Consider the following 15,530-nt stretch of genomic DNA (forward strand, 5'->3'; position numbering starts at 1 on the left):
GGCCAGAATGAAAACCAATATCGCCTGAAAAGCTTAAGGATATCGCATAATTTCTTCATTTAATTCCGAATGATTGTAAAAGCTTTTATCGTAATGTATCATCTAATGAAGAAATTGAAGATGATATTGATGGGTACAATGGGATGCTGGACTTTCAAATTTAAATTGATTAAAATACTATTCCATTACATTATATTAAAATTGAACAAAAACATCCTGATTTTTTCCATTACACTAGTATTGTCATAATTAATATTTTAAAATTTTATTATTTTAGTTCAGTTTATTTTTTATTTTTAAGCTATAAAATAATATTACATATGCCTTTATTTTTTACTTGGATTTTCGTATTATTATTGTCAAATAATTACAATAAAAATATAATCTAAAGAAGTTTGTGTTTTTATTTCTCTATTGTGAAATCACCATTTTTTGGGAATACCAAATTACGAAATTGTATATGTAAAAGTTTATGCCAAATCACACTGAAGTCGTTATGTGGACGTCGATGGAACAGAAAAGCCGAAATCCTCGAAACGGAGAATATTGGGAGAAATAAATATAGGTATACCTGAATACCTTGGAACAATTTTTATTTACGTTGTAGGATACTATTATTTGAGTACTTACAAATGCTACCACTGATCACTGAATTTACTTTTTACTTAAAAAAAATGACTTTGCACTTTTTACTTTTTCGGATGCCTACAAGGCTTAGGTTAACCCTGCTGTGCACGGGTTGGGTCTGTCGGGCCCATTGAGTTTTTCTAATATCTCTATTCGGTCAGCGGGTCTAAGTACGGCCCTGGCGGTCTAGGTACCTTTCGACGGCATGGCCAGTTATAATCCCTCAGTTACCAATGCGTATTGAAGCGATAGTGTCGATGTTATATCTGTTTTTGTTCTTTCAGACCCAACCCGTTCCTTAATGCAAGTATTTTTTTATGAAAGTACAAAACAAAATTTGCAGTGCATTATTTTTAGAGCTTAGCAAAACAATGTATTCTTACGAGGGAGAGGTAAAACGTTTGCAATGTCTCTACGAGGAAGTTGCAACCGACGAGGAAGAAAATTTGAAGGTTCAGATTCCGATGAGTCTATTGTTGGGAAATTAGAAAATGAAGATGGTAATCATAACTCAGAGTCTGAATTCGATTTATCAGACACCGAACTAAACTTACAAGAATGTATTCCACAAGGTGGGTCAAACCAACACCGTTATTACAATACCAAAGATGGAATAAAATGAAATAAGACATGCGGATCACGAAATTTTAGAACTAGACGAGAAAATATCATCACAAAACTTCCTGGAGTTATTCGTGAAGCGAAAAGTTGCACAACTGAAAAGGAATGCTGGAAACTGTTTTTTAATGACAAAATTATAAAACATATTGTTGAATGTAATAATGTATATATCGAGCGTGTGTCCGTGAGATATAAAGACAGTTCCGATGTGAGCTTGGCTGATTGGCCTGCTTTACTTAGTTGGAGTTTACCGTGGAGGTAGAACTTAAATTTTTGAGTTTTGGGAAAAAAATGGTACGGACATTGACATATTTCCGGCAACGATTACTCTCCGCAGATTTAGATTTCTTATGAAATGCTTACGCCTAGATGATATTCGTACAAGGGACGAACGGAAACAAGTAGACAAACTTGCAGCAGTTAGAGTCGTATTCGAGGATGTAGTTGAAAATTTTCAAAAATATTATACCATTGGCCAATATGTCACTATTAATGAGATGCTTTTAGGCTTTAGAGGTCGCTGTAGTTTTAGAATATACCTTCCAAATAAACCGGATCGATACGGTCTGAAGGTATATTCTTTGGTTGATTCTCGCACTTTCTATACTTAGATATTAGAAATCTATGCCGGTACACAACCACCAGGTCCATATTCTATCAGTTCTGCAGCTTACGATGTGGTTGAGCGGCTTTGCAAACCAATCTCCAAATCCAACGGGAATGTCACAATGGACAATTGGTATACATCAATTGAAGTCGCACAAAACTTACTGACAAATCATAGTCTAACAATTGTAGGCACCCTACGGAAAAACAAAAGGCATATCCCAACCGAATTTTTATTAAACAATAGACCGCCAAAATCAACTATGTTTGGATTTACCAAAGATATGACGATATTGTCTTATATACCAAAACCCAAAAAACATGTTGTTCTTTTGTCAACCCTACACCATGATGACCAAATCGATCCGACAACGGGTGACGAAAGTAAACCTGAAGTAATAACGTTCTATAACTCTACGAAAGGTGGTGTGGACACCGTTGATCAACTTCGAGGTTCCTATACTGTCGCAAGAAATAGAAAACGTTGGCCCATGGTCATCTTTTATGGATTGCTTGATGTTGCTGCAATAAATGCATTTGTGATACACAGAACTAAAAAACTGGATCTAAAAACAAGCAAAAGAAGAAGATTTTTTTTAAAAGAACTAGGTCTTCAGTTAGTAATGGATAATATAAAAGAAAGAACTTAATCTTCTCATTTGGCACGAGATATAAGAGAGCTTGCTGCTAAACTCGGTGGTGTTGGACCAGTACAAGCACCTGCGGAATTGTAAAATAAAAGAGGGCGTTGTGCTTTTGTAGAGATCGTAAAACTCTATACATGTGTCACTATTGTAAAGAATTTATTTGCTTGGGACATACCGTACCTATTTGTCGCATATGCATTATGCATAAGTTATATACAAGGTGTTTTTTAAACATCGGCCATATTGTAGTACGTAATTTCTTTTATATTTTTAGTTTTAGTATTATAATAGAAGTTCATTTTCTTTTAATGTATGTAAGTTGTCTTTGGTAGTAGTTCTAATAATATATGCAACGCAAATCTGTTGTTACAAAATTAAACATAAAAAATTCTTAGTTTAATTTTTGGGCTTCTCAGACCCAACCCGTTCTTACGTGTATCAAAGTATCACCCGTGTACCGAAGGATTAACGGAAACCGACACTTTTTTCCTTTTAGTTTTTTATGCACACAACTGCTCCTGTACATTATCGATAAGCTCAAAAATATATATCCAAGATTCATAGAAATAATTCTATGCATTCTATGCTATTTTAAAGATAAACAGACAAAAATAATTATTTTGAATGCAAGAATGAACTCACAGAAATTGTCAAGAAGCGTAAAACATCTTATCTTGGACACATATTTAGACACGACAGGTATAACTTCCTTCAGCTTATTATAGAAGGGAAAATAGAAGGCAGACGCGGCCCGGGTAGACGACAAATGACCTGGCTGCGCAACATCAAAGATTGGACAGGATTAGACTTTCAAAGTTTAACAAGGAAAGCCCAAAATAGGGAAGACTTTGCAGAGGCCATCGCCAACCTTCGCTAAGAAGACGGCACCTAAAGAAGAAGAAGAATGCAAGAAACCAATATTTTAAAAAGGAACTGCTTTAACATACTATAAAATGACAAACTTTATATATACCTACAAATTGTTATACAGTTAGATAGTTAGATCATTTTTCTTCTCTGCTTTTATTTTTTATTTACAACAATGTATGTATGTATATATATATATATATATATATATATATATATATATATATATATATATATATATATATATATATATACGCTTTACACAATATTTCACAATAAGGCACGAAATTGATAAGAACAAATTCGGAGAAAACCTATTACCTACCGATGACTATTAATATTCCATTTGTTAAGGGATTTTTTACATATTCAACACCATTACGGATTAAAACCTCGTAGGTGCAGGGCTATCACACCTATACAAACACCATCATAGATAATTTTGACGTATTACACAAAATTTCGATCAGTTCATTTTAATCAACTGACACCAATTCCTCATCTAAATCGTTCAAACACAACTAACAATATGTTCCTTGTTTTTATTGTACACGGGATCTCAATTAGGCGATGGATTTACTTTTCCAGAAAATTTAACCAAGCCATTATTAATTTTTGGCGAGTGCGCCACAATGATAACCATTCTAACATCTATTTCATTATCTTTGTTAACTATAAAATCATTTAGACTGTTACTGAACAGAGGAGTGAAAAATCTGCTTAGGGGGGCTAATGTGACTAGGCTTTTAATCACCTTGTGTAAATATAATTAAGCTAGGGCGGGATTTGATATAAAGGGAATATTACAATGATGGGAAAAGTCAGTGGATATTGTGAGCTTCAACGATAACGTGGTTTAGTGTCAAATACTAATTGTTCCTAAATTAGATAAGGTGAGTAATATTTTTTATAAAATATATAGTGCAAGAGTGCAGCAGAGGATTTTATCCGAACAGGACAGGTTCTGGATAGGTGCAGACTATCACATTATAAAAGACTATACACTACTGTATTGACTTTCAAATAACTTTGGAACGATTAAAACTATTCCATGGACTATGGGATATGGAAATTCGGATCATAGCGAATATGGTCTTTCCACTCTGTCCCTTAAGGGATCTCTCTATTTCAGTCAGACTCTTGGCCCAGTCTTGTTGCCAGGTTTTTCTTGTGCGTTCTTTTCTTCTTTCTGTCGATTTTCAGTTTGTTATTCGTTTTGGTATTCAATAGTTATCTATTCTGTTAGATGTCTGTAAAATGAGTTTTTTCTGGCATAGGTACATAACACTTCTTTCTTTTTCGAGCATTCTTATGATGTCTTCATTTCTAATTATTTTTAATTTTATTCGATAATCTTGTAAGAATGTTGTCAGAAGTTAATTTTCTCTTCAGCGATTCGATCAAAACTGACTTGCATATATAAGTTAGATTTTAAGAGAATAATAAATGGTCAGATATGTTTTATTTCTTATTTTTTTTTTCCAACCGACAGAATTTAATGCTCCTATGATCTTCCAAGCAGCATTTATTCTAGAGGTGATATTTTGTGTACTCTGTTTATACTTTTCACTGGTGTGGCCATATTAAGTCTATACTTTTGTTCTTTAAATTTTCAATTTTAAATGTATTTCTTATCAAGCATATTTGTTATATTTTTTGTTGCAAAAGGTAGATTCTTTTCAATGTTAAGTAGCTGAAAAATATCACATCTTTACTTTACGGAATCTTATATTCTACTTTGTAAATCGATGTAAAGTATATTACATCATTAAAGTTATAAAGGATATAGTTGACTATTAATTCAATTCTATTAATTATATTATCTTCAATTTATTGTGAGATTTCCTTTCTATTTTCTTTTTTGTAACGCTAGTATATATGAACTCCATATTTACTTAATTCTTTTGAAAGTTGTTTTTGAAGTAGCAATTCCTTAAGATATCTGATTTTTCTAATTGGCTTTTGCTGTTTCTAGCGTTTGTTGTTCGATTTCTAGATCTTTCCATCTATTGTTATTTTTCTTGAACTAGGCCTTCAACTATGACGCTCTTCTCCTTATTGGATTTTTCCATGATTTCTAGTCTATTCTCTACTTGTTCTAGTGTATTCTGGATTCTCTAGTTTCCTTTTTTAAACACCTAAATCGTTTTTCAGGGTTCTATTTTTTTTACTTATTTTTTAACTTCTCTTTTGTCTTTCAATAGCAGATCCAATACGTCGCCCTGAGATCTTTCCGTTATTGTTGGAGAACTTTCTTTTATTTTTCTTTTTTCGAAGATTTCATCTTCTTTCCTTTGGTCTCTTTTCCTTTTCGATTCTTCATCTGTGTTGTAACCATCGGTATCCATATATTTATCTGTTTTTCCGATCAGTTATTTTGTAAAGTTTTCGAATTACGTAGAGAGTAAAACTCACCTCGACAATTTAGAAACTTTAAACTCCTATTTATCTAATATCTAGTTATCCTAATAACTAGTTTTTCAGATTGACAACTGTTAAGTACTAGTATACGTTAATGTATAAAATATTTCCTACTCCTTCTAAAAAATGTTCTCCTCAGACTTTGTATCACACTGATGATGTTTATGCTGCTTTTAGTCTAAAAAATGCTCGTTGAAGCCCATTATTGGAAAATTCCAAGGAACGTTTTTTAAGCTACAAACTACAACTCTACAGATGGAGTCTTATAAAAAAACTAGTGATTTTGCCTATCACCATGCGACGGGTGATCCAATCAATTGCCATCTATAGTTACTCCACTCAATTTTTTCCGGCTTCCTATTTAAGGTTAGGACGACAACAAAATGATATTTTAGTCTGTTCGTCTGTTGTAAAACTTTCATAACAAATAACTTTTGGAGAATCGCTGAACTTTTGCGTAAAGTCGTCTTATGAAATCGATCTACGTACACAAACCAGCGTAATTCTAGTTTGGCAATTCATTTGTTAGGAAAGCTCGAGTTTTCTATTATATTTTTTACCGATCACCAAATTCGCAGCCAATATTGTAGGATCAACAAACTTTCAAAAGAATTACAAATTCAATTTTTAAAATGATAAACTTCTTGCATGAAAGGACTGGTCTTTTCACCTCCAGGTAAATATTGTCCTATCTGACAGATAGTTACCTGGAGGATAGACATTTATTCATAGAATAAAATGTACCCGTCTTTTCACGTCAAATTATGTTGCGGTTACTTATTTGTCAGATAAACGTAAGGTTTATTTCGGAACACACCAATATTTAATTAACTGTTAAAGAAATCATTTTGTTGATGTTTTAATATATCTTTTGATTATACAATTTGTGGTGGCAGAAATAAATTAAATTATGTAAGAAAAAAATTAATAACGAATAAAAAATTATTCTTCTGAGGTTTCTCCATAACACTAAAATATTATATAAGGTTTGCTCAAATATCTTCAATTGCAGAAAGTTAAATAACGTTTCCACTTAGCAATTCATCTTGAAAATTGTCTTCATTTTGATCTCTCGCTAGGTTATAGCATGTTGTTGTAGATTAGAACGGTTGAATCTTTTCAACTTTGCAGCCACTTTCATTGGATAAAATAGTACCCAAACCTTATCCTCCAGAATACGTAGAATTTTCCCCCTTACCAGCATTTATGTGAAATAGTTGAACACCACTTTTTTTATTTAAGCAAAATATATCTAGTTTTTAGTCAAACGATATATTTATAATGTAAATTTTACGATTTGCAGCCCTAAAATGCAAGTATTACCGCTAATCGTTCTCTTCCTATTTGCGTTGGAGTGCTACTTAGCAGTTCCGTACGGATTCGTAGGAGTAAGAGGTAAAAAATCTTCTGGAGATGATCTTGATGCCAATTCGGTTGAAATGGAAATTCCAGTCAGATTAGAGGACGAACAAACCCTATTAGATTATTTAGTACAACAATATAATAGACAAAATGGCCCACAAAATAATCAATGGAGCGACATGCATAACGACGAAAAGAGGGTGCCGTATGGTTTTATGGGCACGCGAGGGAAAAGGGCTTCCGTACTTTATAATATAGTAAGTGATATTTTTTACTGTTGTATCTGATCAGAAGTCACTCTTTACGTCGAGAAAGAAATATTGTTTCTGAATTTTGCAGCAAAACGCTTTTTTAATTCATAACACATAATTCATAAAAATTGATAATTTTGATAGCTAATTTATCGATTAAGCGGAGTTTTAATTTAGATTGCAACTAAATGGTCTTTCAATAGGTATTTTCATTATTCATTTTTTTCAGCCATTTTTTCGTACTGTTTGTTGTAAAAAAGCATGTTAGGCTAGTAATATAAATAGGTACCAATAAAGCCTACATGTAAACACATAAAGAAGAAAAAAATACTAAAGAAAGTATAATTATTGAAAAAAAAAAACGAAAATAAAGAATAAAATATCTCAATTAGCAATTTTTTTAAACGATTATTATTATAATACCTACAGTCCATCTAATGTACTTACTGTTGCACGTCATTATCATTGACAGAGATCGAAGTTGACATAGTTGCCAAAGTATAAAAAAATCCTGAATCCATTTTAAATCAAATAGGTCACATAATTATTACAAAAGTGGATTATACAACAAAAGAAATTAATATTTAATGTCAATAAATAGAAACAAAACAAGAGTTAAAAAATAATCTTGTTAAAAATAATTTAAGCCGCTTGTATGCGTGGTATAAAGATGTAAAATGGAATACTTAAACAAAAACAACACTTTTTTCATTACTTTTTAACATTAGTCAACACCGCAACTGTCAAATGAGTGTTACCAATTTATGGCAAAATATCACCTTCGTTCGATTACAATTACAGTGTGTTCCGAACAAATATTCTTCATAAAAACGCTTTATAATGCATTTATACAAATTAAATGAAACATATTATTGTGTATTTCTTTAAGTTAACATTAATAGAAATCTTTAAATATTATCTCTACGCTTATATAGGCAGTAAGTACAGAGGCAGTAACTACCGCCTTAAAACTGCGACAGACACAAATAATGAAACCTGGAGATCTAGTTGGCCACCTGAAAATCTTAGAAGAAATTCCATTGGATTCTAAGGACATGCCGACAGATGCTATGCCATTCAAATTCGACTTTGAAACACCCTTTGAAGTGGTCATAAAAAACCACCAAATGGGTGAAGAAATTGAACCAAAAGTGGAAGAAGGTTCACTCGTATGGTATACGGATGGATCTAAGATAGATGAAAGGGCAGGAGTGGGAGTTACTGGGCCCAATTTCAGGCTATCTAAATCTCTTGGAAACGCCCCAACTATCTTACAGGCAGAAATACATGCTATAGACATAAGTGCTCAAGAATGTCTCAACCGAGACACCCGTAGGGCAAAAGTCCTTATTTTATCAGACAGCCAAGCCGCCTTAAAGGCTCTAAAGTCATTTACATGTGAGTCGAAGTTGGTTTGGGACTGTAAACAATCTCTCAAGAAGCTGGCGGGACGCAACAATGTAACTGTGATGTGGGTGCCAGGTCACAAGGGAATTGCAGGAAATGAGGAAGCTGACAGCCTCGCAAAAGAAGGAGATAATACCCCATTCCAGGGTCAGGAACCCTTCTGTGGACTATCGAAAAGCCACATCAGAGAGAAACTCCGTACCTGGGAACTCAATCAACTAAGATCATATTGGTCTAACACACCAGGACAAAGGCAAGCAAAAAGGCTCATAAAAGTGTCGCCTACTGCAACAAACCGCCTTCTCGAAATGAGTAAAAAAGATATCAAAATGGTCACTGGCCTTCTCACTGGTCACTGCCCTCTGAGATATCATCTCAAGAAGATGGGCAAATCAGATAGTGAGAACTGTCGTTTCTGTCACAATGAAAAAGAAACGGCAGAACATATACTATACAACTGCGTAGCACTATTCTGCAAGAGACTAAAATTCCTAGGAGAGGTCAGTCTGGCGTCCTCTGACATAGGAAACAAGTCACCTAGGAAGCTAATCAACTTCATCAGAAGTATTGGCATTCTAGAGTTTAACTAGATTAAGGTATGCACAAAAGATCTCTATAGGTCGAAGTGCGGTGAGGCCGCATGGCCTTAACGACCTCACATAATCTAATCTAATAATCTAATCTACGCTTATATAATCAAATATATCTAGTGGCTGTAATGCCAGTGTCCTTGGCAAAGTGATTCTAAAAAAGAACACACCTACCGCTCAAATATTTCGTGTTGGTATCATGTGACCTCACGGGCTATGACGCGGATGACGTGTAACGGTAAGTAAATTAGATGAAGTATATACGAAAAAGACCAACGAAGCGGTGTCAAAAGCTATTTATTTTATTTGTATAAATACTATTCTGTACATGCATCTGTCATTTTTATTTTTATTGATTATTCACTATAATATTGTTGTTAATTAATATATTAACAACAAGTAATAATTCGACAACCATAGACAAATAATCATAGTCGATTGACATCACATGGTGAAAGGCTTATAAGGACTTCCGAAATTTGACAGTAGCGGCCATTTTTAAAGCTGTATTTGTCAAACTGGTTGCCGTTTATTCAGTCTGTTTTGCCAAATTGCCGTGGATGGTTTTGGTAACTTTTTTTCATTTAAATGTGAAGAGTTATTCATTTCATTTAAACACCCTATAGTTTTTTAAATGACCAGTCCGGTAATTCTCGCTCTACTTTTTTATATTATCTAATACTTTATTTTTTTAAATTTAAACATTTATTCTTGATTAAGTTTGATTAAGTATATTGACCAAACTTTTTGTATCGGAATAAATCTTTTAAAAAATTCAATTTTTTAGTGTTGCGTGGTCTGCCTTACGTGTGCGTCCAGAAATTAGTAGATAACATCGCAACTGAAACCGATATAGAAAAACGAATAATTCGATTTAGCATTAAAAGTTATTTTCCAATCTCAACCAAACTAGAGAAAATACATTAGAAAATTAGTCTTCTAGCATAGTACTTATATACAGGGTGAGTCATGAGGAACTTTACATACTTCTACCATATGTAGAGTCCCTCAGGGAGCATATCATGTGGCCACTAAAAAATGTCAACTCCTCTTCTTTATTAATTAACAGGGTGATTTGTGTAATTGACCATTTATTTCATTTTACTGTAGTGTTTATACGGCTCATTTGATTTTTTTAATTTTTGCATGATACAGTACACTACTATCAAGCATTCGACTGGTATTAGCTAAACTAAAAAATTCCAGGACTGGCTTTGGAAAAATTAATTTAGGGATTCGTATTAAATATTACACCCTGTATATATATTTTTTAAAATGCAATAAGTGATTTTCAAACTACATAAATAGCCAATGAAAACGACATATGCGACAAAGTTGTCGCACTTTTATTAAATTTTTAGTGAACGATCAAATCTTACCAAAAATAGAACAACCATAATGAATAATGAAGTATCAAATTATAAGGTAATTAATTTAAACAAATGTTATAAATTTCAAACATTTTAATTGAAATGATAAACTGAGTCACTGCACAACAAAAAACAGTAACTACTAACAATAACGAAGAACAATTTAAAAAAAAAACTAAAAATATGTACATAGTTATGATAAACCCATAAATTAGAACTGAAAAAGATACAATAATGGTAACAAAATAAAAATAATTCAAAATGGATTTTCAAATGGAACCCTGCAGCCTGTACACATTTTTGTTGCCGAATTGTTAATTGACGTATTGAATTGCGGATACTCTGTGGATCGTTTCTAATAGTATTACAACAATGTATAATTCTATGATTGAATTGTTGTCGGTTATTAATATTCACTGCGTAAACTAGTTGCTTCAATCGTCCCCAAATATGGTAATCAACGGGATTGAAATCAGGGGATCTTGAAGGCCACGAAATAGGACCTGCACGTCCTATCCACCTGTTGCCATAAACATTATTGAGATGTTGTCTCACTGCCAGTAAAAAGTGTGGGGGTGCCCCATCATGCTGAAAATACATCCCTCGGATAGCAACGTTCGCGTTGGCAAGCAAATTCGGCAAAATATTTTGTAAAAAGTTCAAATAGACCTGCCCTGTTAAAGGACCATCAAAAAAGTGAGGACCTACTAATTGGTTATTTATGACACCAATCCACACATTAACCGAAAACCTTAACTGAGAACGACGTTCTCGAATAGCATGGGGATTTTCTTCTGCCCACACATGTGAATTTCGTGAATTATTTATCCCGTCTCTGGTAAATTGGGCTTCATCTGTAAATAGTGTCCTGTATAGCGTTGGTCGATTATTGTTAATCCATCTACAAAATTCCAACCTATCGATCTCATCTCCAGCATGTAGTCGCTGAACCATTTGAATGTGATATGGGTACAGACTTATTTTTTTGTAAGACTCTACTTACTTTTGATTGAGTAACATTGAGTTCTCGACTTACTTGTCTAGTGCTTATTGTAGGGTTCATAGTAACGGCGTCTATAATGTCATCTCCCTGCGCTTCATCTACATGTCGCTCTGCTCTGTTGTTCCACTAGGAAAAGTGCCATTTTCTCGCAAATTATTTAAATCTGACCCAAATGTTGGATGACTGCGACTTCGACGATTAGGAAATCTCCTGCGATATTCTCTACTAGCAGCCCTACCATTCCCATTACAGAATCCATAAACAAATATTATGTCTGCATATTCTGTGGTCGAAAACTGATGTGGCATTTTGAACTAAAGTAACAAAAGCTCTACCAAAACTAACACAATGTACTTAACGTAGATATGACAGAAGAAATATGTATTCTTGTATACATAAATAACAATTGATAATGACAATAATGACAATGGGTATAAAATATCAAGAAACGTCAAACGGTCAACGCCAACCTTCATTTTAAACTTTTTTAGATTTATTTTAATTTAGTACAGTTGATGCAATGTATTATTATTTGACATAAAATTTTAATCATTTACAATCAACAAAAACTAACACATACAAGAGGTTTGACTTTTTAATCAATTTAATTTATTATTTATCGAAAATAATGCCCCAATAAGATCTATGAGTAAAAATTTAAAATTGAAAAACAATTGATTCTATCGTAGAGATAATACAAAGTGACAGTAAAGATGTTAATTTTCTACGTATTAGATTATGTTGTAGGAACTCATTTTAATTAAAATGTTTGAAATTTATAACATTTGTTTAAATTAATACCTTATAATTTGAAACTTCATTATGGTTGTTCTATTTTTGGTAAGATTTGATCGTTCACTAAAAATTTAATAAAAGTGCGACAACATTGTCGCATATGTCGTTTTCATTGGCTATTTATGTAGTTTGAAAATCACTTATTGCATTTTAAAAAATATATATACAGGGTGTAATATTTAATACGAATCCCTAAATTAATTTTTCCAAAGCCAGTCCTGGAATTTTTTAGTTTAGCTAATACCAGTCGAATGCTTGATAGTAGTGTACTGTATCATGCAAAAATTAAAAAAATCAAATGAGCCGTATAAACACTACAGTAAAATGAAATAAATGGTCAATTACACAAATCACCCTGTTAATTAATAAAGAAGAGGAGTTGACATTTTTTAGTGGCCACATGATATGCTCCCTGAGGGACATATGGTAGAAGTATGTAAAGTTCCTCATGACTCACCCTGTAGAAAAACATTACGAAATATTTTTCGCCTTATGTATGAGTAGTTAGGATCACGTTAGGGGATAACTATTGTTTTCATCTTTCTTTAATTTACTGGTAGCTTTCTTATTATATCGGTTTTAGTTTTTCCTATAGTTTTCCTTATTATTTTCTTTCCATTACCCATGGAAATCAGTTTTTCCATTTCCTTAGAAACAATAATTCCTTAAAAAGTTGTTCCACCTTTTTATTTCTTATAAACCTTAAAAATATATGACACATGATCAATTAAAATTTGCTCGATCTTTATTTTATGCCTTGTATTTTCTTGATTATAAACTCATCATACATCAAAATAATCTAGAGGACAAAAACAAAATGGGAGATTACGGAAAGATTTCAAATAATTTATTTCCAATATTTTTAATAAAAAATTATTAACAGATGTCCCGAATATAAAATAAACATTTTTTCTTAGAATTATCGCAATAGCTCTTAAGAAAATTAAAAGAGAATAGAATTTGACTTCATAAAATGGTACCAAAAGACAAATAAAAACTAATTTGTTGCCCCTCACCTCCCAACAAGAGTGAAGATGTTGTTGCCATTTTTTTTATTTAGTTTCTTATATTTTCCTGTAAACTTTCGACATCGAATTCATTTCTTAGCTCATTTAAAATGTCTGCCGAAGGAGTTACTCACTTAAAATTAGTCGTGGCCAAACTGTCAGAGCCCGTAACATTCTAGGACCTACCTCCCCACCTTTTGTAAATCAGACATCCTAAGAGGAAACACATCTTCCCACTAAATTACCATCCTCCGCCAGCAATAATCCTGCAAGAAACTTAAATTTTTACAGCAATCAGTTCTTGTTCTCCTTTTTATGTAGACATGACTCTGTTTTCAATGTACGAGTAGTTACCTCCAGAAGTTTTAAAAAAAGAAGAAAGGGAGAGGTCTATAATAGTGTGGCAAGAGGAATGGGGCGAGATGAGAAGGGTGGCGCAGTGGACGAAGTCGTCGATTCCTAATTTGAGAAGATGGATGGATTGCGGGCACCGGCGTTTTGGATTACTTTCTGATGCAGATGCTCACAGGACATGGTTGCTTCAGGGCATACCTTTACAGATTTGGAAAGGCAGAAAATGACAAATGCCTGTATTGTGAAATATCGGACACTGTCTCACACACTGTATTATTATGGGATAGATGGATAGGTGAGAGGAGCCTGCTTGAGAGAGAGCTAGGAAGTAGGGTGCAATCAGTGTCACGGAATTGGTGGAGGAGATGCTTAGGTCATCAGAACAGTTCGGAGATATGTGAGGAGAACATTGGAGAGAAAGGAACAAGAAGAAAGGTAATGCGAAGGCTGCCCAGGAGCAAGCAAGAAGAGAATACTGAGAAGGGGTGAGATTGAACATGAACAGAGAAGAACAGAGGGAGAGAAGAATTCAGTCGTAGCGAGAAAGTGCTAGAATGCATGAAAATTGTGCATGAATGAGAGATCGGCTGAATGCCGTGCCAATGTTGCGTCCCAATCAGGGCGATCCGGCCGGTAATTCACCGCTGAGGAGGGTGTTTTTTTTAGCAGGTAGGTCTCTAGTATTGACGGCAATAGTGTCCGAACAACCCTGCGCGCGGCCTCGGATATCATCGTGGCCACTCTAGAGGAGTCCTGCATAACCGAGGCTGGAAGGCGGTTCTGCCCACATTCTAGGACCGAGGTATGTTTCGAATATTTGGACCACCCCCCTCATAAAAGAAGAAAAAAAAGGTACCTCCAGCACACTGAAAACAGACTTAACTTAAATGAAAATCAGACTGCAATTCGGGGGGTTATGGGGATCGGTTTTTGTGGTATTCCGATCTCATGGCACCATGATATTTGTCCATACGGAGGTAACAGTCACAAATCAATGTCAATATAAAATAATGGTCCTATCATCGATTTTCTTTCTTTAGACCACCAGTATCATCCCAACATACCAGCACTACACAAACCCAACATAAAGTGTCAACAAAAAATAGTAAAATACCCCCTAAAGATTCAGATAATGTTTAAACCGGATACCAACAAAATATTAAACACAGTTCACAAAAAGCACTAAGTAAACAAAAAAGACACTAGGTCATTCAGTCCGTCAGGAAATACTCAGTTACTCGTAATATTGAAAGGAAATATTATTTACCTGTAAAGACAATTATTGTTTCGTCAAAAAATAGGAATTTTAGCTGTAGAAAAGGTAAAGAGCGACTTCTAATCATAGACCATTTTTCTATAACATAATACTTTACTTTTATTGTTTTACTTATATCTATTTCTATTTCTAGCAAGACAACCAGGACACACCATCGGATTGAGTTAAACCAAATCAATATTATCAATGATTTAAGTAAATCCTAATTTTTTTTTAAGTAATTTTTATAAGATTTATTACTAAAAGTTTGTTTTATTTATTTTTTTGTTAGTTAACTGTATTTTTTATCATTATTTTAAGCGATAAATAAATTATTAGTTTTTCAA

General features: G+C 33.5%; 1 protein-coding gene and 1 long non-coding RNA gene across 2 annotated transcripts; both read left to right on the top strand.

Annotated features, from left to right (window-relative positions):
• Nucleotides 1–2,117: 2,117 nt before the first annotated feature.
• On the top strand, nt 2,118–2,504 carry LOC140448729 (uncharacterized). Its single transcript, XM_072541840.1, has one exon. It carries the CDS (start codon nt 2,118–2,120, stop codon nt 2,502–2,504), a length of 387 nt encoding a protein of 128 aa, XP_072397941.1.
• A 1,648-nt stretch (nt 2,505–4,152) lies between these two features.
• Nucleotides 4,153–15,530, top strand: LOC140448332 (uncharacterized). Its single transcript, XR_011951686.1, has 3 exons — nt 4,153–4,261; nt 7,093–7,408; nt 15,338–15,530. It is a non-coding gene; the product is annotated as an uncharacterized lncRNA (long non-coding RNA).

This window comes from Diabrotica undecimpunctata, chromosome 8, assembly GCF_040954645.1.
Source record: "Diabrotica undecimpunctata isolate CICGRU chromosome 8, icDiaUnde3, whole genome shotgun sequence".
In the NCBI taxonomy this organism is placed as follows: domain Eukaryota; kingdom Metazoa; phylum Arthropoda; class Insecta; order Coleoptera; family Chrysomelidae; genus Diabrotica; species Diabrotica undecimpunctata.

Coding starts and splice junctions, on each gene's coding strand:
- LOC140448729 (XM_072541840.1), top strand. CDS start 2,118: ATGTTTGGATTTACCAAAGATATGACGATATTGTCTTATATACCAAAA.